Genomic DNA, 27,165 nt, shown 5'->3' on the forward strand with positions numbered 1-27,165 from the left:
GATTGAGCCTACTCAGCCTTGGCAGGTTTTCCAGCATGACCTTGCCCAACAAAGCAATCGTCTATCTTTTTTCCACCTGGACTTTAGAAAACACTCTTTTCACCGCGACACTCATTTACGTCAATTAGAAGGAGAGAGGGAGAAAAAGTTATAAGCTTGGTCTTGGTGCCACTACTAACATAAATTATATTCTGTTGCATCTACAGATGACACTAGCTTTCCTAGAGCTCAAGCTTAAAATATCAAACAACTTACTTGTTGATAATGGAGCATTTGACCATAGGAAGAAGACACCTAGAGAAAGTATCAACATGTGTGCCACCAGAGTGATCAAACAGTAATCAAGGAATTGAAGAAATTTCATTATATAGTGGCTCCACCAAGAACACTTGAAAATACTTTCTTGTCCCTCCACAGGAGGACAATGAAAGACTGACATTAGATCATAATTGAAAGCATTTTCCCCTCCCTTCTTTCAGGCATAGTTCAGAATTGGACAACTGAAGAACAATTCAGGAACTTTGAAGACCATTAGATCATAATACTGTATATCCTTTTCTTTAAGGTACAGTTTGAAGACCAGTCACCCTTTTCCAATTTTAAAATCAAGCATGTAGACAGACACAGGCATAAATAAAATAATAAAAAACAACAAACCCTCATGCGTATGCACAGAAATAAAACAAACACCAAAGAATAGAGAATACATTATGCACATCACCAAAGAGGAACAGAGAGAAGAAAACAACAACTGTCAATATTCGATTAGAATTGATTGCACATGATACAAAACCTCTGGAGAATAAGCAACCAGCCAACTTTGGCCTACTGAAACCTTGAAGATTAATAAATCAATCGGAAGAGTATCTTAAGATGGCACAATGTGGTAACAAATCAGAAGAAGATAAGATACACAAATGTATGGACATTATATATTCAGCATACATCAGAAAACACATTCAGAATTCATAAGACAATCTAATTCTTATTTTAAATTTCATGGTTGCATAAGAATTGGGATCAATACACTAAAACTAAAGGAAAATCTAAAACTACTCAGTAATCCCAAATTCCCAACACTAATCAGTAACAACAAAAAGCTAATTGGCTCACTAAATACCTCCGTGTTATCCTTTGCTTGAATCTCAGCTACCAGCTTCTATGTTGGACAGGGGAGATGCACATTATAGGATTAATCAAGTCATAGTATCTGCACAGATAAATTCCATACTTTTCGTTTCAGAAACTTTATGAAAGTGTGAATACAAAAGCCAACACTAGAATAACAGCATCCAACATGTACACCTACTTATTTGTTTAAGCTTTGGTGCTCTTTAATTAGGTTCTCTAAGATGAGATAAACAAAAGGAATACTAACTCATACCCAATCCATCACAAAGTCACAATTTTTACCTGTGGTGGAGATGAAGATCAATTTTTGGTGCTCCAAAACTCCTTTATTTGCATATATATATATTGGTGCCTAACAGAAATCCAAGAAATTTAGAGAGGTCAAACAAGCACCCAACAATACTTGCTATAATATTTTCAGACTCTTTCCAAGACAAAAACAAAGATAGCTCAAGTTATAGCAGAATCCATTTAACAACAGTTGAAAACAAATTTAGGATACATTTTATTTTTTTAATAACTAATGTCCTGGATCCCGATAAGACAGAGTCCATTTTTTCTTCTTCACTATAAACTTCACTTTAGACTTTCCACAGACAAAGACTTTAGACATCAGTCATCTTTTATTCCTTGATGACTAAGAAAAACCACCAACTTACGACTAGTGCAATAAGATGAGAAATCCAACCGAGGTCACAAGCAAGCAAATAACAAATCAAAAATTACTCATGAACATGGACATTGAAAAGAAAAGCTGTGCTTGCTCAGTTTGTAGTCAACAGCTCAAGGATGGATGCACTTTACTATCCATGGCACATAATTGGGGCATGTAGATACCTAAAGGCGATCAACAACATCACATTTTAGATAATCCTTGTGTTTCTAGACTTCTCTAAATTGACATGTCAGTCTGTGTAAACATTAGTTTTTATAAAACAGGTGAGTGAATCAATGTGATGTGTGTATTTCTGTGCGCGCGCGCGTTTGTGTAGAAGATTTGAAACCAAAATCTCTAAGGTAATTCTAACTAGATTGTCAATCAAGAAGCCTATAATTACCAAGAAACTAAATCCTACTTCAAAGTAACAAGATGGGGGGAACACATCAAGATATTACATTTGTTTGGACAACTCCAGGGGAAACACATGTTACACAGATACCAGCTTCAGCAGGCAGCCGCTTATGTAAGACACTACTAAATATAATGTGCAACCAACAATGCATTAAACAACATGTACAGAACCAAGTGACGAAAATCCAAATAAAACAGATATATAATAACACAGATTAATTACGTAATTTACAGTTCACAAGGACCTACTTATAGTTCAACAGACCCAGAAACAACGTTTATGTCGTCTATGTCAATGAAACCCACATTATCAGCACTGAAATTGGCTAACTTGTCAGCGACGTGGTTTCTTCCCGAAAGATATGGGAAACAAAGAAATGCATTTTGGCCAGGAGGGTGTAACAATTACACCATTGAGTAGCCAAGAGCCAACGAACTGATGAAGAAGAGGATAAGAGATACTTAACCACTAAAGCCTAATCGCACTCACTTGATCCTAAACTTCTACTTAATTCCTAGTTACCTACATGAACTCAATTGAAGTGTATAATTTTATTGTAAGGTTGAAGTTGGAAGTAGGTGTCTAGATCTAGTTTGCATATACAGATTACATTTTCCTTGAATGGTAAAATCACCAACGAAAGATCAAACTGTTTAGAAACAGTTCAGAGCAGGTCAATATTGCAATTTGTTGAGATAATGAGACTGACATACCTCTCATAAAGTATATAAAAATATCCATGCATAATATTATGCATGAAAATAGGGAACTTACAAGGGAATTCATATTAACAATTTGACTTGTAGAGCCTCTAATAAGGGATGGGAATATCAATACCGACAGTAGTGCTGGAGCCAGATGATTCACTTGAAAGTACTCGAACTTCAATCAGTTTCTGCTTGATGCAACTACAGTGAACTATTTCAATGAACCCTGCAATAAGTTTAACATTAGATAGATACCAAAAATTGCAAACAAGATCACAGTTCTCCAATTATATATCCATTTGCTACAATGATCTTGAAAAAGTAGAACCTCTCAAACACTTATCAATTGGATAAAAAGTAACTTTTGAATTGGAGATGAATTGATACAACTTATTATCACCACAAAAGTTACAATTTTTGCTTATAGGAAAACAATTTACTCTAAGCACTTCATGGTTTAATTGAATAAAGAGTTTTTCCATATTTGTTTTACAAACTGGTGTAGAAGGCGTAGGTGCTGAAACATACTTTACAATCAAACAAGAATGGAAAATCACAATTGTCTTTAGGGAATAAATATTGAACACAAATGAACTAGGAAAGAGGAACACTTACACTGTTAGTTTTCCTTTGTCTACCAGTTGAGTGAGAAATAGTTCTTCAGATATACTTTACTTGTTGTCAGCAACTAAACATTCAGTTTATCATATATGTTGTGCATGTGTAATATAGAAAGAAAAAAATAAGTGCTACAATTGACTGGAGTGCAACAAGGAAATGGCATTGTGTTTGGATGATGGATTTATAAATCAGATTCACAGAACATCCAAGGTTGCTAAGGGGGTAGCAATTTTGAATTTCCAATTCCTAGTGATATTGACAAAGACTTATTACAAACATTCAATAACTTCAAATTGAATCTTTAAGCAATGCTAATAAACTAGGATCTACTATATCCTTAGACTATAAACCAACAATCAATTCCATAGTTGATGTATCAGCAGAAAAACCCCACTCCACCATTTCTTGAATAAGTTCCATACCCCATGATGTCTCATTGTTATTTAACAACCCTCGGATAATGGTGTTGTAGGTCCAACCATTAGGAGAACATCCTTTCCCTCCCATTTTTCTCACCAACTTTTCTGCTTCGATCAGTTATTAATCCATGGTGACAAAGTCCATGAATCATTATACTGTATGTTCTCACATCAGGCTGAACTCCTTTTAATGACAAACTACAGAAGAGATCTCTTGCGGATTCAACTTTTTCAGCTTTGAACAAACCTTCAATAACAAGAGTGTAAACTATTACACTACCATCTCTTTAAGCAATTTTATTGCCGTAGAAAGTTGCTGATTGTTACACAAGCCATCAAGTAAAACAGCATATAAGTTTGAACATCTGGAAGCGGGCTACAACCTTGCATCTCAGAGAACAACTTTTCTGCTTCTTGAATTCTCTCCACTTTGCAAAGACCATCAATAAGAGTGTTATAGGTAATTGTGTTTGGAACAAGTTCCATACAACGCATTTCCTTGAAAATCTTTTTAGCCTTGCAAGATCCGTTGATCAATATGCTACAACTATTAACATCAACCATGGAGCCCTTGGAAATCATCAGATCAAAGACTTGTTTGCTTCGTCCATTTCGCCCCGCAAACATTAACCGTCCATAATTTTTACGTAATCGTACTAGGCTCAATATGTCTATGAATCATCATTTGAACCACACTTCTGGCTTCCACGACCATCCCATCCTTACAAAGTGTATCAACCAATACATTGAAGGTGAAGATATTTGGAAAGACACCTTCACTCAACATTTGATCCAACAACCTCGTAGCTTCTTTCCACTGGCCTAAATTGCAAACTCCAAAAATCAAAGAAGTGTAAGTGACAACATTTGGAGCATACCCCCTACTGATCATTCTGACAAGAGCTTCATTGCATCTACAGCTAGTGTATCCTTGCAAAGCCCTATGTTAGGCTCGCATCCATTTTCTTCCATCTTCCGAAGTAAAGTAATTGCAGCATTGTTGTTCCCTATCATGCAAAAGCCCTTTACTAGTGTGTTGAAAGTAACCACATTGGGCTTACAGTGACCCCCCTCCACCATTTTGCTGAAAAGTAATGCTGCCTTAGCCACTTGATTCTCGAGAACAAAGCCGTGGATCAGAGTGTTGAAGGTAATAACAGTTGGTTGAAGACCCAATTTGAAGATTTGTGCCAAGACAGATAAGCTAAACCCCATTTAATTCAAATTGCAATAGCAGTTGATCGTAATGTTTAGAGTGTAGTCATCAGGAACAATACCGATCGGACCCATCTGTCTGTTCAAAGAGATGACTGCTGAATATTGTTCCAATTTGGAAAGATGAGTCATGATTTGAATCAAACGGACAACACAAGGCAGAGGACGGCAGTGAAGCATTTCAAGACGCAGTTGATTAGAGCAAAGAAGGTGGTGACATCTGGTTGAAGACCCAGTTTGAAGAACTGTGCCAAGACAAGTAAATTCAACCCGGGTTGTTTCAAATGACAGTTGCAATTTGCGGTGATACTAAGAGTACAAGCATCATGGGCGAATCAGACCCGTTTGTTTAAACAGAGGAATGACTACCCAATAATGTTTCAATTCGGCAATTTGAGCCAAGAGTTGGTTGAAGCAGACAATGGAAGGCAGAGGACTCATGTGAAGCATTTCATGGAACACCTTCAAGGTATGCTCCACATTTCTGACTGATTGGGTTTCACTAGATTTGGTTGGGTTTGAGGGTTGGGAATGAAACAAGGCCATGCTAGTGTTGACAACAAGAGGAGTACAGTGAAGGGAAGGCAAACCTCTTGTGCTGCTTCTGCTGCAATGAGAATAATAAGAAGAGAAATCCCGGACTGATTTACGCATCATCTTGAGTATTTCTGAAACTCAAATCGACACTAGTAGGGAAGAGCTGATTTGCTAGAGAACGCTTTGCCAATTCAACAATAGAATAGTTGCTGGCTTTGAGTTCTTGAGTCCCGTTTTAATAGACCTTTTATCATTGAATTGTTTTTTTTTTCTTTTTATTTTATTTTTTATTTTTTGCAATCTGATGGTGTGTGAGAATTGCATCACTTTACAGTGAAACAAATGGCGTAGCCAATCAGCTTGCAAGTCTTACTTATGTTGGTAAATTTTGGTTAGATGAGAATCCTGCTATCATTCAGGATGTTTTCTATGATGATATTTGTCATGCTTCTCATATAACCCAGAGTTCAGGTATTACGTCCCCTCCACGGTATAGTGATATTTCTCTCATTAATAATAATCTTGGTTAGGGACTTAGGGGTGCTTGAAGCCCCTACCTTCCCCTCAAAAAAAAAAAAAATAATAATAATAATAATAATATTCATTACAAAGACTCACACATCGTTAGATTATTTGTATAGTAAAAATTTCATTGTCTTTTAATAGTTTAATACAAACTATAAATTGTTAATAAGATTATCGTTACACTAACACACCGTTAGATCATGCGTGTAATTGTATGGTAGAAGTTTCATTATCTTTTAATGCAAACCACACATTGCTAATAAGATCACACTTGTTACATTATATGTCCATGTGTAATACAATGATCTTAAAAAAGTAGATCCTCTTTTTCTCCTTATTGTTGAACAAATTATAACTATATTATAGGAGTGCTTTCCTTACGAATAGTTTGTTGACATTTTTGCCTTCTATGTTTTACGGAATTGCACAATCCACCTGTATGAGTTTTATGGTAATGGCAGCTAGTCGTGATAGTTATACCTCAGAAGCACAAGCACCAGATCACTGAATCACTAAAACCTGGAACTCAAGAATGTTAGCCAATAGCCATGACAAGACCATAGCAGAGTATAAATTGGGAACATCAGAATTTGAGGCAGAAAAGAAAATGGGTGTGTTGCAGAGAATGTTTGGGTATTTATTACTATTTAGTAGTGTGACTGGCCCAAACAAAAATATGAATATCCAAGCCCAAACCTGAATCATCATCGCTCTTCAAACCTCGGAAGTCAGGAAGTAAAATCCATTTCGTCTCTCTTCACAAACCCCACATCCATCTCCATCTGGGTAAGTTTTGATTCTTCATTTGTCTCAAATTCTGCAGTAATTTCGATTCGTGGTTGTAGAAACCCTCAAATTCTGCAGTAAGTTTCTCTGGGTGTAATTGTTGTTTCAATTTTTGGCTTCTGTTTTCAACTTTCAGTTAGGTTCAATGTTGACTAAGGAGGAGCAGCTTGATGTCCACCTCCCTGAACATGTTGTGCTCAACATTCTCTGCCGGTTGCCCCTCAAGTCCTTGATCCGCTTCACTTGTGTCTCTAAACGCTGGCGTTCTCTTATCATTTCTGATCCCCAATTTGCCAACTCCCATTTCCGACTAGCAGCATCTCAGCTCCGTCGAAATGTCCTCATCTCCACCCACCCTATCTTTATTTCAGAAGGTACACTCGGAACAACCCATACTATGTTACCCTCTCGATTTCACTCCTTAGACGATAACTTTTCGGTCAGAAGTCTCACCTTCCCATCCGTGCCGAATCGCGACATTGTAGTAATGGGCTCCTGCAATGGTTTGGTGGTTTTAGGCAAGTTCTATCGCCATGCTTTGGTACCTCTAGGCCAATTATATTGTGATTATTATAAAACTTTGGGAATCTGGAACCCATCCACTGGATTCTTCCGCAACGTACCTAGTCCAAGTTTTCAGATTGGGATGATAAAATTGACGGATGAAAAGAAAGAAAGGCACATGAGCTGTGTATATTATGGTTTTGGTCAAGTGTCGGCCTCCGGTGACTACAAATTTGTAGTGATACCAAACTTTGGTGGTTTTATGGAAGTACAGGTGTTCTCAGTCAGAGCCAACTGTTGGAAAGTTGTTAAAGCTCCTTACTTGTCGCCATACCGTCTCTGGTCCAAACAATGGGGGACTTATTCAAATGGAGCAGTTCATTGGGTCAGTCATCGCGAACCTGGGATTTTCGAGCCATCTGTCTATGCTTTTGATCTGGCTAGTGAGGAGTTTCGGGAAATGCCATTGCCTGTTCTTAGCCACAATGAAGATTACGTGAAAATGACGCAAGTAAGAACTCCGGTTCTTGTAGGAGGATGTCTGTGTGTGATGTTTCAGGATTTTGATGAGTGTAGTGAATTTTGGGCGATGAAAGAGTATGGAGTGGCTGCATCTTGGGTTAAACTCTTTCGCTTTAATGTACGTGATCTACCAGATGTGTTTGCACCATTCTTTAGCTGCTATTACTGGGATCCTATTTTCATTGCAGAAGACGGTACAGTTGTGATCAAATTGCATAAGAAGAAGGAGTTGGTCAGGATTAAATGCCATAAAGAAGAGAAGCCAGTCTGCACCAAACGGTACGGTCTTGAGGAGGTGCCGGGATGTAAATGTTTATTTGATGCTAGTTTGTATGATGAAACTCTTGTTTCAGTACCTGAATGATATGGTGATTCATGTGGCCTGAGACCCAGAGGTCTGAAAAACTTAGAAGCAAGAACAGAAATGAAGAGGGATCAGTAAGTGCATTCTATTGCTGGTTTCATCTTCGGTTTTAACTATTGTAATTTGGATTGCATTATGTTGCTGGTTTCTACTGTATGTATTGTAAAATGGATTCTCCACCTTTGGTGTTTAATGAGCGTGGATCCATCTACTTTGTTTCACCCAATGAGCTGTGTGTTTTGGTGTGTGTAATTGAGGAGCCAGAAACTATGAACTATTACTGCTATTGCTGCTGCATGATGGAACTTGTTTTACATGCGCTCTACAGTCTAGAAATTCTTGCTTATTGTCCCATATGAGATATATAGCATAATGGATTTTTTTTTTTTATGGGCATTGTTGTTTGAGAACATGAGTGTACTTGTCACAATATTGCTGGCTGGCTGCAATGTTGCTAGAAATTGTATTGTCACAAACTTGCAATAAAACTTCAGTTTTAGCTGCTTTTGCAGGCAAGTTATAGGTATATTTGCAGATACAGATGATAAATGATAATGCCCGGTTTTTTTTTTTTTAAATGTTGTCACCAAAAGTCCCCAGAGGAGGAAGGCCCATCTCATTCTGCTCGACTGTTATTTCCCCTCCCAACAGACATCGTGATCAGTTTGTTTACTCCATTGGCAGTCTCTGCAAGCTCCTAAATATTTAATCACCACACTAGGTGAACCGTCTTGTGTCAGCCTTGTTTCTTGTCTTCAGAGCAAATTATAGGCAAGATAAAGACACATGACCATCAAGCAGTGACATATTGAATTCTCAAAACCTCGGACACCAATCAACGTGTCTTTTGTTGTATAAAGCGAAATATAAGTTGCTGTGATCTGACCATGTTGGAATGGATTTTCGATTTGAGTTTGTCATCTGGCTCGCACTTCAGTAAGTTAAGTAGGTTTTGATGTTCTCTGGTGCAAATCATCAAGTATGATGTGAGTGAGTCCAAGGGGGAGATTGTTAGATCAAATATGTACTTAACACATATCATCATAAAGTAATTGATGATTAGCTAAATGTCAAACCTAGTTTAACATGGATACAAACTGTAAATCAATACTAGTAACTTAATGAAGCAGTGTATCAATTCATTAAGGATAGTAATCCATTGCTTAGTCTATAAGAAAGGCTACAAGATTGTGATACATTAGGAATCTAACTAGGAAACCTAATCCGATAAGTAATGCTTTAATGGGAAGATCCTTGAGGGTTAAGTCACCTATATATATATGGATGAATTGGTCCCTGTTACCACCGACGTTATTTGCATAAGTTCTGTCCATTGAGAAGCAAGTTGGTAAGTAACAGAAGACCATATTCAATGATCGTGTTTGCAGCTGCAGAGATGGAATCCATGCCTGTGATTGCAGAAGGTAAGTTTTTGGTCTTGTTGTGATTGTTGTCAAGTTTTGTGCATATGTTGTGAGCATGAAGTTATGGTTTTACATTTCTGAAACTCAAATCGACACTAGTAGGGAAGAACTGATTTGCTAGAGAACGCTTTGCCTATTCAACAATAGAATAGTTGCTGGCTTTGAGTTCTTGAGTCCCGTTTTAATAGACCTTTTACCATCGAACTGTTTTTTTTTATAATTTTTTTTTTTTTTTGTAATCTGATGGTGTGTGAGAATTGCATCACTTTACAATGTTCATTAATCGTGAAACAAATGGCGTAGCCAATCAGCTTGCGCAGCTTGCAAGTTTTACTTATGTTGATAAGTTCTGGTTAGATGAGAATCCTGCTATCATTCAAAATGTTCTCTATGAGGATATTTGTCATGCTTCTCATATAACCCAGAGTTCAGGTATTATGTCCCCTCCACGGTATAGTGATATTTCTCTCATTAATAATAATCTCGGTTAGGGACTTAGGGGGTGCTTGAAGCCCCTAACCTCCCCTTAAAAAAAAATTAAAATAATAATAATAATAATAATAATAATAATAATAATAATAATAATAATAATAATAATAATAATAATAATATTCATTACAAAGACTCACACATCGTTAGATTATTTGTATAGTAAAAATTTCATTGTCTTTTAATTTTTTATTTTTTTAATAATGTCTTTTAATAGTTTAATACAAACTATAAATGGTTAATAAGATTACCGTTACACTAACACACCATTAGATCATGCGTGTACTTGTATAGTAAAAGTTTCATTATCTTTTAATGCAAACCATACATTGCTAATAACATCACACTTGTTACATTGTATGTCCATGTGTAATACAATGACCTTAAAAAAGTAGATCCTCTCTTTCTCCTTATTGTTGAACAAATTATAGCTATATTATAAGAGTGCTTTCCTTATGAATAGTTTCTTGACATTTTTGCCTTCCATGTTCTACGGAATTGCACAATCCACCTGTATGATTTTTATGGTAATGGCAGCTAGTTGTGGTGGTTATACATGTTGCTTTCCAATACTTATCAATTGGATTAAATGTAACTTTTAAATCAGAGATGAATTTATAGTTTGATACAACTTATAATCACCACAAAAGTTACAATTTTTGCGTACAGAAAAAAAAAATTACTCAAAGCTTCATGGTTCATATACCTTAGAAGCACAAGCACCAGATCACTCAATCACTAAAACCTGGAACTCAAGAATGTTAGCCAACAGCCATGACAAGACCATAGCAGAGTATAAATTGGGAACATCAGAATTTGAGGCAGAAAAGAAAATGGGTGTGTTGCAGAGAATGTTTGGGTAATTAGTATTTAGAAGTGTGACTGGCCCAAACAAAAATATGAATATCCAAGCCCAAACCTGAATCATCATCGCTCTTCAAACCTCGGAAGTCAGGAAGTAAAATCCATTTCGACTCTCTTCACAAACTCCACATCCATCTCCATCTGGGTAAGTTTTGATTCTTCATTTGTCTCAGATTCTGCAGTAATTTCGATTCGTGGTTGTAGAAACCCTCAAATTCTGCAGTAAGTTTCTCTGGGTGTAATTGTTGTTTCAATTTTTGGCTTCTGTTTTCAACTTTCAGTTAGGTTCAATGTTGACTAAGGAGGAGCAGCTTGATGTCCACCTCCCTGAACATGTTGTGCTCAACATTCTCTGCCGGTTGCCCCTCAAGTCCTTGATCCGCTTCACTTGTGTCTCTAAACGGTGGCGTTCTGTTATCATTTCCGACCCCCAATTTGGCAACTCCCATTTCCAAGTAGCAGCATCTCAGCTCCGTCGAAACGTCCTCATCTCCATCCACCCTATGTTTATTTCAAAAGGTACACCCGGAACAACCCATACTATGTTACCCTCTCGATTTCACTCCTTAGACGATAACTTTTCGGTCAGAAGTCTCACCTTCCCATCCGAGCCGAATCGCGACATTGTAGTAATGGGCTCCTGCAATGGTTTGCTAGTTTTAGGCAAGTTCTATCGCCATGCTTTGGTACCTCTAGGCCAATTATATTGTGATTATTATAAAACTTTGGGAATCTGGAACCCATCCACTGGATTCTTCCGCAACGTACCTGGTCCAAGTTTTCAGATTGGGATGATAAAATTGACGGATGAAAAGAAAGAAAGGCACATGACCTGTGTTTATTATGGTTTTGGTCAAGTGTCGGCCTCCGGTGACTACAAATTTGTAGTGATACCAAACTTTGGTGGTTTTATGGAAGTACAGGTGTTCTCAGTCAGAGCCAACTGTTGGAAAGTTGTTAAAGCTCCTTACTTGTCGCCGTACCGCCTCTGGTCTAAACAGTGGGGGACTTATTCAAATGGAGCAGTTCATTGGGTCAGTCATCGCGAACCTGGGATTTTCGAGCCATCTGTCTATGCTTTTGATCTGGCTAATGAGGAGTTTCGGGAAATGCCATTGCCTGTTCTTGGCCACAATGAAGATTACGTGAAAATGACTCCGGTTCTTGTAGGAGGATGTCTGTGTGTGATGTTTCAGGATTTTGATGAGTGTAGTGAATTTTGGGCGATGAAAGAGTATGGAGTGGCTGCATCTTGGGTTAAACTCTTTCGGTTTAATGTATGTGATCTACCAGATGTGTTTGCTCCATTCTTTAGCCGCTATCACTGGGATCCTATTTTCATTGCAGAAGACGGTACAGTTGTGATCAAATTGCATAAGAAGAAGGAGTTGGTCAGGATTAAATGCCATAAAGAAGAGAAGCCAGTCTGCACCAAACGGTACGGTCTTGAGGAAGTGCCGGGATGTCAGTGTTTATTTGATGCTAGTTTGTATGATGAAACTCTTGTTTCAGTACCTGAATGATATGGTGATTCATGTGGCCTGAGACCCAGAGGCCTGAAAAACTTAGAAGCAATAACAGAAATGAAGAGGGATTGCTACGTGCATTCTATTACTGGTTTCATCTTCGGTTTTAACTATTGTAATTTGGGTTGCATTATGTTGCTGGTTTCTACTGTATGTATTGTAAAATGGATTCTCCACCTTTGGTGTTTAATGAGCGTGGATCCATCTACTTTGTTTCACCCAATGAGCTGTGTGTTTTGGTGTGTGTAATTGAGGAGCCAGAAACTATGAACTATTACTGCTATAGTGCTATTGCTGCTGCATGATGAAACTTGTTTTATAGTTGTTTACATGCGCTCTACAGTCTACAAATTCTTGCTTATTGTCCCATACTCCCATACGAGATAGATAGCATAATGGATTTTTTTTAATTTTTTTTTTATGGGCATTGTTGTTTGAGAACATGACTGTACATGTCACAATATTGCTGGCTGGCTGCAATGTTGCTAGAAATTGTATTGTCACAAACTTGTAATAAAACTTCAGTTTTAGCTGCTTTTGCAGCCAAGTTATAGGTATATTTGCAGATACAGATGATAAATGATAATGCCTGGTGAGTGCTAAGACTTAAAAGGGTGAGCTATACGGAATGGGGCTCTGGCGAAGCCCAAACCCTAGCCTCCAGTCATGGCGGCCGGTATCGGTCTCCCTTCTACGTCATCTGTGGATGACACTCAGATGAGAATCTCGTGTGGCGACCACCCAACCTAGCCCTAGGTTGGCCATCATCTCTGGCCGGAAGGAAATAGGGGATGTGAGGGATTTGGATCGGTGCTCCAGTCCGATCAGACTCAATGGTGATTGGGTGGACGAGTGGCCGTGGCAGATCAGGTCGAGATGAGGCTGGCTCAAGGTTAGGTAATACGCAATCGGGATTGACCGGCGATTACGGGCTGGAGGCCAAGGGATGAGAGCACCTGTGTGGCGGACGTGTGACCTTTGGACCCGGATCAAAGCAGTCACTTTCAGGTTGATGGCGGCGAGGGCGTTTGCATATCTACCCGTGGATGTGGCGGAGATAGCAGTTGTACACCGTGCATCGATCCAGAATTTGGAGCATGCCGGTGGGGTGTCTGATTTGATGATGGTGGTTACATCTGATGCCCGGGTTGGCAGACTCGGCAGAGGAGCGGCAAGTGGGTTGCCCAGCACATTTTGGGGGCCCAAAGGGTTTGGGTGGCACAAATCAGGTTGGGTGCCCAAATCATTTTGGAAGCCCAAAAGGTTGTGGTGGCCCAAATCAATTTTAAGGCTACAATCAGATGGGCTTGGAGTGTTTTTTTGTTGGAACGGGGTTCTTTGGCGGACCTTGCGATTTGGCCCTGTTTCTTCAGGGTTTCGTATTTGGGATCCTGGAGGAGCATTACCCTATAGCTGGAGGCTCGAGAAACTGGCAAAGGAAAGCTTTAGGTTTTCCTGGTCTTCTTGCCTACTACTAGAAGGTTGGTCTTCTATTACTTTCATCTTAGTTTTCTCTAGTTGTACACCAATTGAGGTCTCTAGGCGATTAGGTCTACTTTTCAAAGAGAGGTTAGTAGTGAGGATTTATTTTTTTTGTAGTCAGGCTCAATAAGTGAGTGTATGTGTTAACAGTGAGGGTCATCTGTCCTTTGCTCGGTAACTTGTGCCATTTATGAGTTTGGTACGAGACAACATCTGATGTATGTGCTTTCTGGCCATAGATAAATTAATGAAGTTATCTATTTCCTCAAAAAAAAAAATTGATAATGCCCGGTTTTTTTTTAAATGATGTCACCAAAAGTCCCCAGAGGAGGAAGGCCCATCTCATTCTGCTCGACTGTTATTTCCCCTCCCAACAGACATCGTGATCAGTTTGTTTACTTCATGGCAGTCAGTGCAAGCTCGTAAATATTTAATCACCACACTAGGTGAACCGTCTTGTGTCAGCCTTGTTTCTTGTCTTCAGAGCAAATTATAGGCAAGATAAAGACACATGACCATCAAGCAGTGATAGGACGCATTATAAACATTGAATTCTCAAAACCTCGGACACCAATCAACGTGTCTTTTGTTGTCTAAAGCGAAATATAAGTTGCTGCACCGTTGCTTTGGGCCTTGGATACCAATAAAATATGTCCGTGTCTTTTGCTGCCTAAAGCCGCCACATATATACATTGCTGCGTCAAAAAGGTAACAAGGGTTTTGAGCCCCTCGTACTACGGTTTCGTGTTTTCTTATTTAAGTTGTAAGCAGTCCTTTGTTTTCCCCTTGTGTTCAAATATTTCTTCTGCCTTCTAGTTTCCTTTCTTCTGCAGTCCAGATCGAGAGATAGATATATAGGTCTACTTATCGATCAAGTTCCTCATATGGTTATGGCTGCTGAGAAGAAAGTGATGGGTTTTAACTGGCTGCTGGTGTTGACCATGGTACTAATATTTGTGTCACCCAGTTTTGTTCCGCTTGTATCTGCTCGTTGTGGGAGTACTGCACCTTTAAACAATGGGTGTCCCGGTTCCACATGCAACATACTTGGGAGCGACGATTGCTGCCCTGGTTGTCACTGCATTGGTCCTCTCGTGGGTATCTGCGTTGACTTTGGGGGCTGCTGCGAAAACGGGCTCCCTAATATCTGATTGCTTGCCTATCAAGTAATAATCTCCTTTTCATTTTCTTGTCAAGGAATAATCCTCCTCCTGTCCTTCATTCCCAGATCCATCTGGGTATGATCTGCTGGGGGGAGGCTAGCTGTTGTCCCAGTATCGTCATCTCTTTTGTCTCAATAAATCATCGGCTAAACCTCCGGTCGGCTCCTTTGTGTATGTTATAACGTACACCTTTGTGGACTATTGTGTATTTGTGTTCCTCTTGTGTAATATGCTCGGCTTGATGCTTTTTAATTACCCTATTATAAGTGCTGAACCGTCTTGTTGTCGAGGTGGTTGAATATTTTCATTTGGACAAAAAATAAATAAATAAATAAACCATATCTAGACTTGTCTGGACTTTTGGGCTGCAACAAGTGATTCAGAAATGAGATTTGTTTTGATGTAAGACGACGGAACGTATCAAGATATTCAGTATTCACCATATTAGTCTGGACAATTCCAAGGGTAACACGTTACACAAATACCAGCTTTAGCAGGCAGTTTGTGAGACACTACCAACATAATTTGCAAGATCTAAACAAAACAGATATATAATAACAGAGTAATTAATAATTTAAAGATCACAAGGATCTGCATTTATATTTCAACAAACCTAGATAGGAACACAAGTTTCCTTTTCTTGTTTAAATTCGGAAACAATCAAAATCAACTAAAAGTTTTTAGATACCGGTGCGAGTTTGCTGCTTGAATAACCCACTAAGCTTGTATATTTTGTTTTCCCAGATTCAACGTTTATGTCATCTATGTCAACTAAGGCAACATAATGCATCTATAATGGAAAGATATCATCGGAGAGCCTATAATAAGGGATGACACTAGTAATACTGGCACCAGTTTTGGAGTCAGATGATTAATTCATTTGTAAGTGCTTTTCATACCAATCTTTTGAAAATTTTTGTGGCTCTGAACTCAACATACAACTAAAGTATATCGGTAAATGACGGACCAGATTTTGATAGAAATACAACTACTTATGCGTTTCAGTCAACTATCTCCAATGGCTGAATAGACTGAAAATAAAGCTAGATGTATGAACGGAAAATCTCTCAACAGCACCTACAAAGCTTGCACGTGCTCATGGAAATTGGAGAAATGTTAGGTTGCAAGTTTGATAGGACAACTTGTTAAAACAGGAGGAAGGTCCTTTATTTTCACTAAATGGTGGAGGAGGCTGGCATAAGCTGCTTAGCTTACTATTACAGTATATAATGTCAACAAGTTATTTATATTTCGTACCAAGATTACAACTATCATGGTATTGATCGAGTTAGGGAAACAGCTCGATCAATGGCTGAAAACTTTAAATTCAAGTAAATATGGAACAGAAACCACCTCCGATGGAAAATATCCCAGCATTGTTGATAAGAACATGTAGAGTTCCCAGTTTAGAAAAATGTCACCAAAAGTCCCATTGGAGCAAAGCTCATTTCTAAAATGATGGAAAATGCTCGAGTCTCGAATTGTTATTTTTCTCCCATGCCAACAATCTTTTTGATCACTTTGATTATGTGGTAGGCTGTGCAAGCTCGTAAACTATTCATTTATAGGCGAACCTTCTGGTGTGATCAATGCAAATGCAATTGCTAAGCATTCTGATATCTGATTATTTGAGAAACTCCACTTTTACTCTTGGTGCGTTAACCGAATCTCTTCTCTTCTCAGAATCTGTTCTATTATCTTCCCAGAATCTATTCTATTATCTTCTCAGAATCTATTCTATTCTATTTTATTCTATACTCTTCTCTTCTCTTCTATTTAAATGTCTCACTTCTCTGTCTCAGTGACTCAGCATTTCATTTCCTCAGTTGCAAAATCTCTGCAAGTACAAGGTCTCTGCCTCTCTCAGGAAAATTCTCTCATCTTATCTCTCTCCTGTATCTGTATATGTCTGTATCTATATGTTACGTCTATGTTTTAAAGATGGTCTTCTCATTTGCTAATTTGAACTATGAACCCTAATTCAAAATTAGGGTTTACACCTTTCTGATTTGAAATTTACATTGGGTCCTTCATTGAAATTAGGGTTATGGCTGCTGAGAAGAAAGTGATGGGTTTTAACTGGCTGCTGGTGGTGACCATGGTACTAATGATTGTGTCACTCAGTTTTGTTCCGCTTGTATCTGCTCGTTGCGGGAGTTCTTCACCTTTAAACAATGGGTGTCCCGCTTCCTCATGCATAGTTGGGAGCGACGATTGTTGCCCTGGTTGTTACTGCATTGGTCTTGTCCTGGGTCTCTGCGTTGACTCGGGGGGCTGCTGCTTTGGCAGGCACCTTAATACCCGATTGTTTACTTTCAAGTAATAATCTCCTTTTCATTTTCGGATTTTGTTAGAAATACAACTACTTATGCATTTCAATCAATTATCTCCAATTAATGGCTGAATAGACCGAAAGAAATACTAGATGTATGAACAGAATATCTCTCAACAGCACCTACAAAACTAGCATGTGCTCTTGAAAATTGAAGAATGTTAAGCTGCCAATTTGATAGGACAATAACTTTTTTAAAACAGGAGGAAGGTCCTTTATTTTCACTAAATGGCGGAGGAGGTTGGCATAAGCTGGTCAGCTTGCCATTACAGTATATAATATCAACAAGATATTTAATTTATATTTAGTACCACGATTACAACTATCATGGCATTGATCGAGTTAGGGAAACAGCTCAACAGCTGAGAACTTTTAATTTACAAAGACCAACCTCCGATGGAAAATGTCTCAGCATTGTTGATAAGAACCTGAGGAGGCCCCAATCGTGCGTTACATGCTTCAGAAGGAAAATATTTTATCTTCCACAATTTTTGTAAAATTTTTCAGATATCTTCAAATATTTTCGGTATATAAGGTACTTAGGATATATCCTGATAAAGTAAAAAAAATATCTATAAAATCTGATGAGAGAAACAAAAAAATCAAAAAGTTACTCAATTATTCACTGAGAAACACACATTATAGAATATGAAAGTTATGTGGGGGTGTAAAATAATTTTAAGAATGATTTCCAGTCAAGAAATGGCATAATACTCTAATAGAGAGGCAACACAACTTGTTTGGGAAAAATGCCTTGAGATGGAACCTCGCCAAGCGGATTTGGATGAGGTGAAATCCTCTCAAGGCGAATGTGGATAAGGAGAAATCCTTTCAAAGCGAATGTAGGTGAGAAGTAATTCTCAAAAGGCGAATTTGTGTGAGGAGAAATCCCTCAAGACGAACATGAGTGAGGAGTAATCCCCTCAAAGCGAATCTAGCTAGGCGAGGAGAAATTCCCTCAAGGTGAATCTTGATTAGGAATAATCCCCTCGAGAAAAATTTAGGTGTTGAGTAATCCCCTCAAAGAGAATCCGAGTGAAAAGAAATCCTTTCATGACGAATCTGGCAGATATTATATGGAATTTGTACAATATAGGGGAAACAGTTGACAACTCTAAAGAAATATATTGCTATCTTGTTCATCACTACAATTCGTACTATATATATGAGTCATATGTATTACTTTGATTATTGTACTTTAGTAGATCAGCGAGTGAATTTTCAACTACCTAAAGTTTTTTTTTGTTTTGGATGTAGATGAAGTTAACTTTCATAAATGATCATTTATGCAATTTTAGACACCAAATTGCCCACTTGCTCCACTAACATTTTTTTAACCCCATTTACCCAAAACACTCTAAGGGATTATTTCCCTAATATCCAATTTATTTATTTTTTATTTTTTTTTTGGGACTTTTTTGCCCTCTCCTTCTTTCTCACTTAGAGAGAGAATTCTCTCTCTCTCTCTCTCTCTCTCTCTCTCTCACACACACACTCTCTCTCACTCTCTCTCTCTCTCTCTCACACACTCTCTCTCACTCTCTCTCTCTCTCTCTCTCTCTCTCTCTCTCTCTCTCTCTCTCTCTCTCTCTCTCTCTCTCTCTCTCTCTCTCTCCCCCTCCCTCCCTCCAGCAGGTCGCCACGACGCCGGCTCTCGCCATCCCCTCGCCGAAACTCATCGTCGTGCTCTCCGCCGCCAGGCTCAAAGCCAAGCCAACGGTCCTCGTCGTTGAGAAGCTCGGTGAGGCCGGGTTGGACCTTCTGAAGGAATCGACGACCGCCAGTAGAATCAGGTATGTCTTCGATTTGCTTCTGTCTCTCTCGCCGGCGACTGATCATCACGGAAATCGCAACTTGATTGTATCTCCGGTCCCGGGCTGCAACCGGAGTCTTTGCAATCGGAGTCAAATCAGCGTGAAGGCAAACTGTCAACCGAAATTGTTGCAAAACGACTGGAATTGTGGGCAAAATCGTCAACCGGAGTCGAGATTATTGGGGGGCAATAATCTTCCTATTGGGGGGCAATAATGTGTCTTAATTGTTATAAAGTCTCTATAATTGTGTTCAGTGATATTTTTCTTTGTGTTAAAGACTGCTTCTAATGTGTTTTGGTATTTCTGATATATTATTGGGCGGCAATAATCTGTTTATTGCGGGGCAATAATATATTTGTTTTGTTATTTTTTGCATGAATATGGGTGATCCTTTTATTGTTAGGTGCATTTATTCTTGTTAAGAGGCCACCCGGGAGGCCTAGGGTGAAGCGGTTCAAGTGAAGTGGAGAGTGTGAAAAAAAGCCAATTTGTTGTGGACTTAAATTCACCAAGTATTGAATTTGAATACCTGTACTTTTGTAAACTAATTCAAAACCAAACTGAGTTACTTCCGACCATCAATAAAAAAATTATTGGGGGGCAATAAACTTTTTATTAATCTAATTATGTTGGTTAATGAATCTAGCAGCATTTTGTTGAAATGACCTGTAATAAATGAACCACAGTTAAGACATTATTGCGAGGCAATAATCTATCTATTGCCTCCCAATAGACCACCCCAAAAATCACCAGTTTCTATCATTGACAGATTATTGTACTTTAATAAGCTCAAAACAACATAAGACTTATCAAAACTCTAATTTCAGTGATTAATTAACCATAGTTAAGAAATTATTGGGGGGCAATAATCTGTCTATTTCCCCCCAATAGACCACAGTTTTGACGTCGTTCGAGACCTGCAAGCGAAGCCCAGACTCGATTCTGGCTTGGAGCTTCCTAGACATCTGACAAACAAAACTGACGAGGCCCAGACCCGATTCCAGCATGGAGTTTTTCCTGGACATCTGACGAACAAAACCGGCGAAGCCCAGAGGGGTTGGGATCGTGGAGTTGGATGGTGTCATCCTCTGGTGGTCGGACGGTGGGACAGAGCGGCGGCGGTGGAGTGGTGGGCGTGGTGGCTTAGAGAGAGAGAGAGAGAGAGAGAGAGAGAGAGAGAGAGAGAGAGAGAGAGAGAGAGAGAGAGAGAGAGAAATCGATGAGGGGGAGGAGAGAGAGATATGAGTGTAATTTGTTAATTAAAATGAGGGCAATACTGTCAAACACTATTAGATTGGGTAAATGGGTTAAAAAACTCTTGGTGGAGTAAGTGGACAATTTTTGGGCTAAAATTGGGTAAGTGGTCACGACCCCTTATTTATATGTAAATCCAATAAATTGACCTTTTAAAAAAAATCTAGATAATCTCCTATATTTCTGATATCTCATTTTTCTAAAATTTCGATAGATATTTAAAGACCAATATATATATATATATATATATATATATATATTTATGAATCAGCCTTCCTTACGATCGGAAAGACCCCTAAGGAGGGTATCCCAAAGGCTTCCTAAGCCCAAGGACTAATCCCCTCTCCTTCCCCCCCCCCCCGGACGCCTGTGAAAGGCTCCAACCATGCATTGCAGCATGGTACCTGGCCACGTTTGATAATCCCGTAATTACAAAGTGCCGCCCCCAGCGTTCGAACCTATGACGTGGGGGTTCCATATCCTGAGTTACCAGTGTTGGGACCCATTGCATCCACTGAACCACTTGCCGTGGTTTCCACGTTTTGATAATCCAGCAATTACAAAGTGCATAAAGACCGATATTTTAATTCTTGGTACAAACCATTGAGTTGGTGGACCACCCGATCTTAAAGTAAATTTTTTTTCATATGCACACTCCTCTTTTTCTTTTTCTTTTTTCCTTCCTTGTGTATTAAAGATTATAAGTTATCCCATTTTGGGGGGCAATAAAACTTTTTATTGACAATAAATTTTTTATAAAAAAGTATTATTGGGAGGAGAGTTTCTATTGGGACCTCCAAATATGCTCACTTGACCTCACTCTATTATGAATTATTAAATGACATATATAACCTACTATAAAATGACTATTAAGGACAATAATTATACCAAAAAAAATATTATATTTATTTTATGTAGACTTTCCAATTCAATAATATTAGATTGTGTTTCTTATTATTTTCCTTATCTATTTTCATTTTCCAATTTCACTACATACTCATTAAAGCATTCATATATATATATTTAATAAGAATTAAAAATATGATTAAGATCATGTGACATAAAAATGTATGATATATATGTTGAACGCATATTGGTGAGGAAAAACAAAATAAATCATCTTATGATTTATGACCTAAATCTAAGTCAATCCATTATATTTGCCAAAAAAAAAACTAAAACTAAAAATATTTAAATAAAAAACTAAAACTAAAAATATTTAAATAATTAATCATGTGGTACAAAAAATACAGAAAAAAATAAAACATTAAAAAAACGAATGATTTTTTTTTTTTTGAGAATAAAAACAAATGATTTTTTTTTTGGCACAGCTAAAATAGAAAAAAAAACATAATAGTTCATGGCATTTTCTTATTGATTAGACATTAATTTTTGAAACTCATGTTTGATTAAGAAATGTATATTTAGTTAAGATTTATAGAGTGATTAAATCATTGAAATGACTAAATTTTTTATTTTAAAGATAATAATTTGTTTGCAAATTATATGAGTGAGGTTATTTGAGGAAGTTAAGTGAGGTTTAGTGAGTAAATTTAGTATTTGAAAATTTGATAAGAGGTGTAAAAAGTATAGAGGTCAAATGAGTAAATTTGGAGGTTCCAATAGAAAAACTCTATTGGGAGACAATAAAACTTCTATTGACTTTTATTGGGGGTAATAGATATTTTATTAGTTTTCATTGGGAGGCAATAAAATTTTTATTGAAATTGGGGCAATAACAACATTTTATCCCAATAAAAACCTTTATTTGTGGGGCAATAAAATTTTTATGGGGATGAATAAACCTTCTCAAAATTTTATGAGATTTGACTACCTTCTCGTAGACCTTCGGTGATTTCAGACGACCTTCTCGTAGTACCTCCAGTGATTTCCGACGATCGGCGAGCTCCAGTGAGACTCTAGTAAAGTCTGGCGATGTTCCGACGAGATTCCGGCAAAGTCTAATTTAAGGAGATTAGTCCAACTTCCTTCCAAAAAACTTTTATTGCCCTCAATAAAACCCAATATATTTTTATTGCTCCTCAATAAAAGGTCTTGAATTGGTGTAATATCCTCATCTTCTTCCTCAATCAAAATTTTATTTCTCTAATTTTAGAGGAAATAGTCTCCCTTCCTAAATTAGTCTCTCTCTCTTTCTCTGACAAAAGGAGAGAGGATAAAATAGTAAAAAAAAAAATGTAAATAAATAAATTTAATTGGAAATTAGGAAAAAAATGTGTAATCTTATGGGTAAGGATGCAAGCATATAATTTATTGGGATAAGTGGAGTCTCAAATTAAGGTAAATGAACATTCTCTCTTTTATTTTTTATTTTATAATAATTAACTTGTATAAGCGACCTACACAAATGAGCCGTAAATATGAAATAACAGTACGCTGGCGCGTGGAAGAGTGAAGGATGAGGATGGCTAGCTGCACGTGGGTCGTTCACTGGAAGAGGAAGACTAAAAGATGCACCCTTGATAAATTGGTAGCGTAATTAAGCTCAATTAAATCCATGCAGCATCCTTTGTAATTAAACCAAATTGGCTTAATTTATTAATTAAGCTACACCATTCTCCAAACTGCAATTTGAATAAATGAGTAATGTTAATTAATTCTGCTGCCAATTCCTTCCTTGTCTCATTTCTTTATTAGTGATCATGGTCCACCTTTTCCGTTGGCCTAGACTCATCATTTTGTCGAAAATCCATTTTGCTCTTATTTCGGATTATATCATTTCGATTTTTGCAACTCCGCTTATTTCTACAACATAAATAAAATAAAATTAATTACATAATAATTGACGGCTGCAGCTATTGCCACCCTACTATTGCCACCCTAAATCACCTTAGTGCAAAATTATAGGACTTGGAGAGAGAAGTTTTCTACAGTTGGTGATGTCTGCTTTCAAGCCAATGCATGGCTTCATGATTTTCAATTCCATCAGGTCAAATAAGGGCCAGAACAAGTGTCCAGGAAAGCAACGTGGAAGCCTCCATCTACAGGCTGGCTCAAAGTTAATTTTGACGGTGCATTAATTCTCAAAACAAACTCATATGGGTGGTGTTGGAGTTATTGTTAGAGACTCAGAAGGCTCTTGTATGGGGGGCAGGTTTCATCATATTGAAAATGTTTACTCCCCGGAACAAATAGAGGTAGTAGCAGGGAGGATGGTTGTGCGTATGGTACAATCAAAAAACCTAGCACCTATATCCTTTGAGACGGATTGTGATGCCTTGGAAATTCGTATTTATTTTTCGAGGATTTTCTGAATTTAAATTGTGGGTATCGAACGGTTTCGTGGCTCGTAGATGGAGCGGAAGTGTTTTGGATGAATTTTTATTTGGAAAATATGACTTTAGGGGTGGCACAAAGATTGACTTTTAATACGTTGAGATTCTCCAAAAAATTCCTTCATGAAAGTTGTAGAGCGCGTCGATACGAGTTCGTGGATATGCAGAACGCAGAAATCGGAGTTCGTATGAAGAAGTTATGGCCATTGGAAAAAGTTTCCATTTTGGTATATATGAGAAATTTCTGGAAAAATTCAGAAAAAGCCTAGTTTCCATTTTCGGAAGGATTTTCTCTCTCTTCGGTCCTGAACCCAAACTTCTTCCTCTCTGGTTTTCCGGCCATATCTTCCTCATCCTGCCACCGATTGACGTGAAACAAAGTGGGGTTTTCTCGTCTCGACAGCCTTTACGAGTTTGTAGAAGAAATCGAAGTGAAATACGAGCTGTAGGAGGCGCTACAAGGCCGTGAAGAGAGCCTCGTCGGGAACGAGATCGCCTTGATCGGAGTTGGCGATTCCGGCCACCTTTGCCAGTGTTTCTTGAGGGCTTTTGAAGCCCATAGGACGTTGATGCTTCTCCCAAAGCGGCTTGGGACGATTTCACTTGTGGAGGACGAATCGAAACTTTGAAATTCTAAGGTTCATCGAATTTCAGATATCGCGAGGTAAATTCTGGCCAAACGGCTATGATTTACACTTTTTGTTAGTTATGAAAGTTTAAATTGGAGTTGAGATAAAGAACTTTGGTGTTGAGAGTTTTGTCAAATTCTGACTTTGGTCTGGCGGCGGTGCCGCCACTGTAGTGGTGTTTTCCGGCGGTTTCCAGCCACCTCAGGGATAGTTTCTGTTCCTGAGTTTGATCTACTCGTCGATACGAGTATTTCGATATATTGTTTGTAATTTTTGGAGATGTATGAGCATGTTAGAGTTTTTACGGTTTCGAACCATTTGATGTTTCGATCCGTGAGGATTCGAGCGTCCAATCAACTTGTGGTTTCGGCATATCGATCGTAGAAGTATTCCGGAGACATTGGGTGGTCTCAGATGTGGTTTCGCCTCGATTGGCGTCACTTTGGGGATTTTAGTTCAAAACAGGGGTTTTGGACTTAAATCGTTTGTGAATTATTACTAAGTAGAAACCGATTGTGATTAGGTACTTGACGAAGTATTCTTGGACGGTCGTTTTGTGGGTTAGCTGCTTTGTTCTGTATTGAAGACGCAGCAGGAGTTTCGAGGTGAGTAATCTCACAAGGTTCATTAATGAACGGATTACCTTTATCGTTTGGTGAGTAAATCTCACGATATTTGTTATGAGCAGGATCGATATTGGTTATGAGCAGGATTGATATTTGTTATGAGCGAGATTACCCTATTGTCTTGGAGTTATTAGGTTAACTACTACTATAGTTGGTATTAATGGTATTCCTAAGTGAATGATCATGTATATATATATTTGCGTGATATATATGTGTATTGGTGGAGTCTGTATGATGAGTTGGATGATTGCTATCTGTGTGATGACTGATGAAATTGTGTATTGAGTTGTGATTGTAGGATATCATGTGTTGAAATACCATGGGTCTAATATGACCATCTTAAGTGAGATTTAAGATATGGTAGCTTGTGTAGGAATATGTGTGTAATGAATCGATGACATCAGTATGATGAATCTTTGTGATGATTGTCATGTAAAGCTTGTGTAGAAATATCTGTGTGATGAATATGTGTGATGATCGCTATCTGTGTATGACCGGCGATATCTGTGTGATGATTAGTTGGATGATCGCTATCTATGTGATGACCGGCGATATCTGTGTGATGATTAGTTAGATGATGACTATCTGTGTGATGATCAATAGGATGATGGCTATCTGTGTGATGATCATTAGGATGATGACTATCTGTGTGATGATCATTAGGATGATGACTATCTGTGTGATGATCAGTAGGATGATGGCTATCTGTGTGATGATAAGTAGGATAATGACTATCTGTGTGATGATCAGTAAGATGATGGCTATCTGTGTGATGACAGCTCGGTAGCGGAGTTGAATTGTTATTAAGTTAACAAAAATCGAGAGGACTGCTGTGATGGTTGGGGCTACCTACAGACGTCAGAGTGTGAGATTACGATGATTACTATGATTTGAATTGCTTGACTTAGTGTGACCTCCTGAACTAAATTATATGCAGGGGTTACCATGAATTGTTTTGTTTGTTTTGAATTGTGATTGCCTTGTTTTCTTCTTGATTTGATTGATTGATGGTTTGATTTATCTTGAAGACCATAGTGGTGACGATTGTGCTCTGTGTGATGATAGGAAGGTGATTCATTGTTTTCACCTTGATGTCATGTTGATGACAAAAAGCTTCGAGGAGGGGGAGGGAATGAGTGTGATTTGGAATTCGCCGTAATGCGTTAGAATGGCGTCAAACATTGCTTGAGGAAGTCTTGTTTGATTGAATTTGTGTAATGAGATGCTAGGTTGAGAATCTGAGCATGTAGTTTAGTCACGAGTTGACCTACATAAGCATGAGATGGAAGAGTGAAGCAGATGGCTGTAGGTGTGAGATGTATGCTTATCGTCGTTTAGGTTGGGGTGACTTAAGAAATGTGTTTTGCTTTGTGCTTTTGAGTTTACTCATACGGGCTTGCAAAAACTTACAGGGTTTGTTGTGTGGCAACCCGGTACACCATTCCAACGGTGTAGAAGTTATTTTTACAGGTCAGGTTAATCGTGGCTGATGCTGAGGTAGCATGCTTGAAGCTTAATGGTAAGAAGTCAATTTTGTGACTTTACCGTTACAAAGACTTCCGCTTGTAGTGAGCTCTAAAGAGCATTTACGTTTTATTTTGTTGTTGACAATTTAATTCGTAAGCTCGTGTATTATGTGACTCTGTGGAGCGAGTCAATATTGGAATTGTGGATTCAGGGCATCAATATGTACTTGGGTTAAAAGGGAAAAAGTTTCTAAGTATTTTGTATTGATGGCTGAACATTCACGCATATATAATTATGGGGTTATATATCGATTTTTATTGTGTATAAAATCAGGGGCGTGACACGGATTCTTTGAACTTAGCTTGTTTTTTAAACCAAAGCTCAGGTTCAATTAT

General features: G+C 38.1%; 2 protein-coding genes across 2 annotated transcripts; both read left to right on the plus strand.

The window, feature by feature from the left end:
• Positions 1–6,879: 6,879 nt before the first annotated feature.
• On the plus strand, positions 6,880–8,905 carry LOC112178083 (F-box protein CPR1). The gene is made up of 2 exons (XM_024316294.2): positions 6,880–7,014; positions 7,151–8,905. Exon 2 carries the CDS (start codon positions 7,160–7,162, stop codon positions 8,402–8,404), a length of 1,245 nt encoding a protein of 414 aa, XP_024172062.1. The 5' UTR covers positions 6,880–7,014; positions 7,151–7,159; the 3' UTR covers positions 8,405–8,905.
• Positions 8,906–11,208: 2,303 nt separating this feature from the next.
• On the plus strand, positions 11,209–13,080 carry LOC112178084 (F-box protein CPR1). Its single transcript, XM_040511772.1, has 2 exons — positions 11,209–11,326; positions 11,463–13,080. The coding sequence occupies exon 2, from the start codon at positions 11,472–11,474 to the stop codon at positions 12,702–12,704; it is 1,233 nt and encodes a 410-aa protein (XP_040367706.1). The 5' UTR covers positions 11,209–11,326; positions 11,463–11,471; the 3' UTR covers positions 12,705–13,080.
• The last annotated feature ends 14,085 nt before the right edge of the window (positions 13,081–27,165 follow it).

Source organism: Rosa chinensis, chromosome 7 (genome assembly GCF_002994745.2).
Source record: "Rosa chinensis cultivar Old Blush chromosome 7, RchiOBHm-V2, whole genome shotgun sequence".
Taxonomy (NCBI): Eukaryota; Viridiplantae; Streptophyta; class Magnoliopsida; order Rosales; family Rosaceae; genus Rosa; species Rosa chinensis.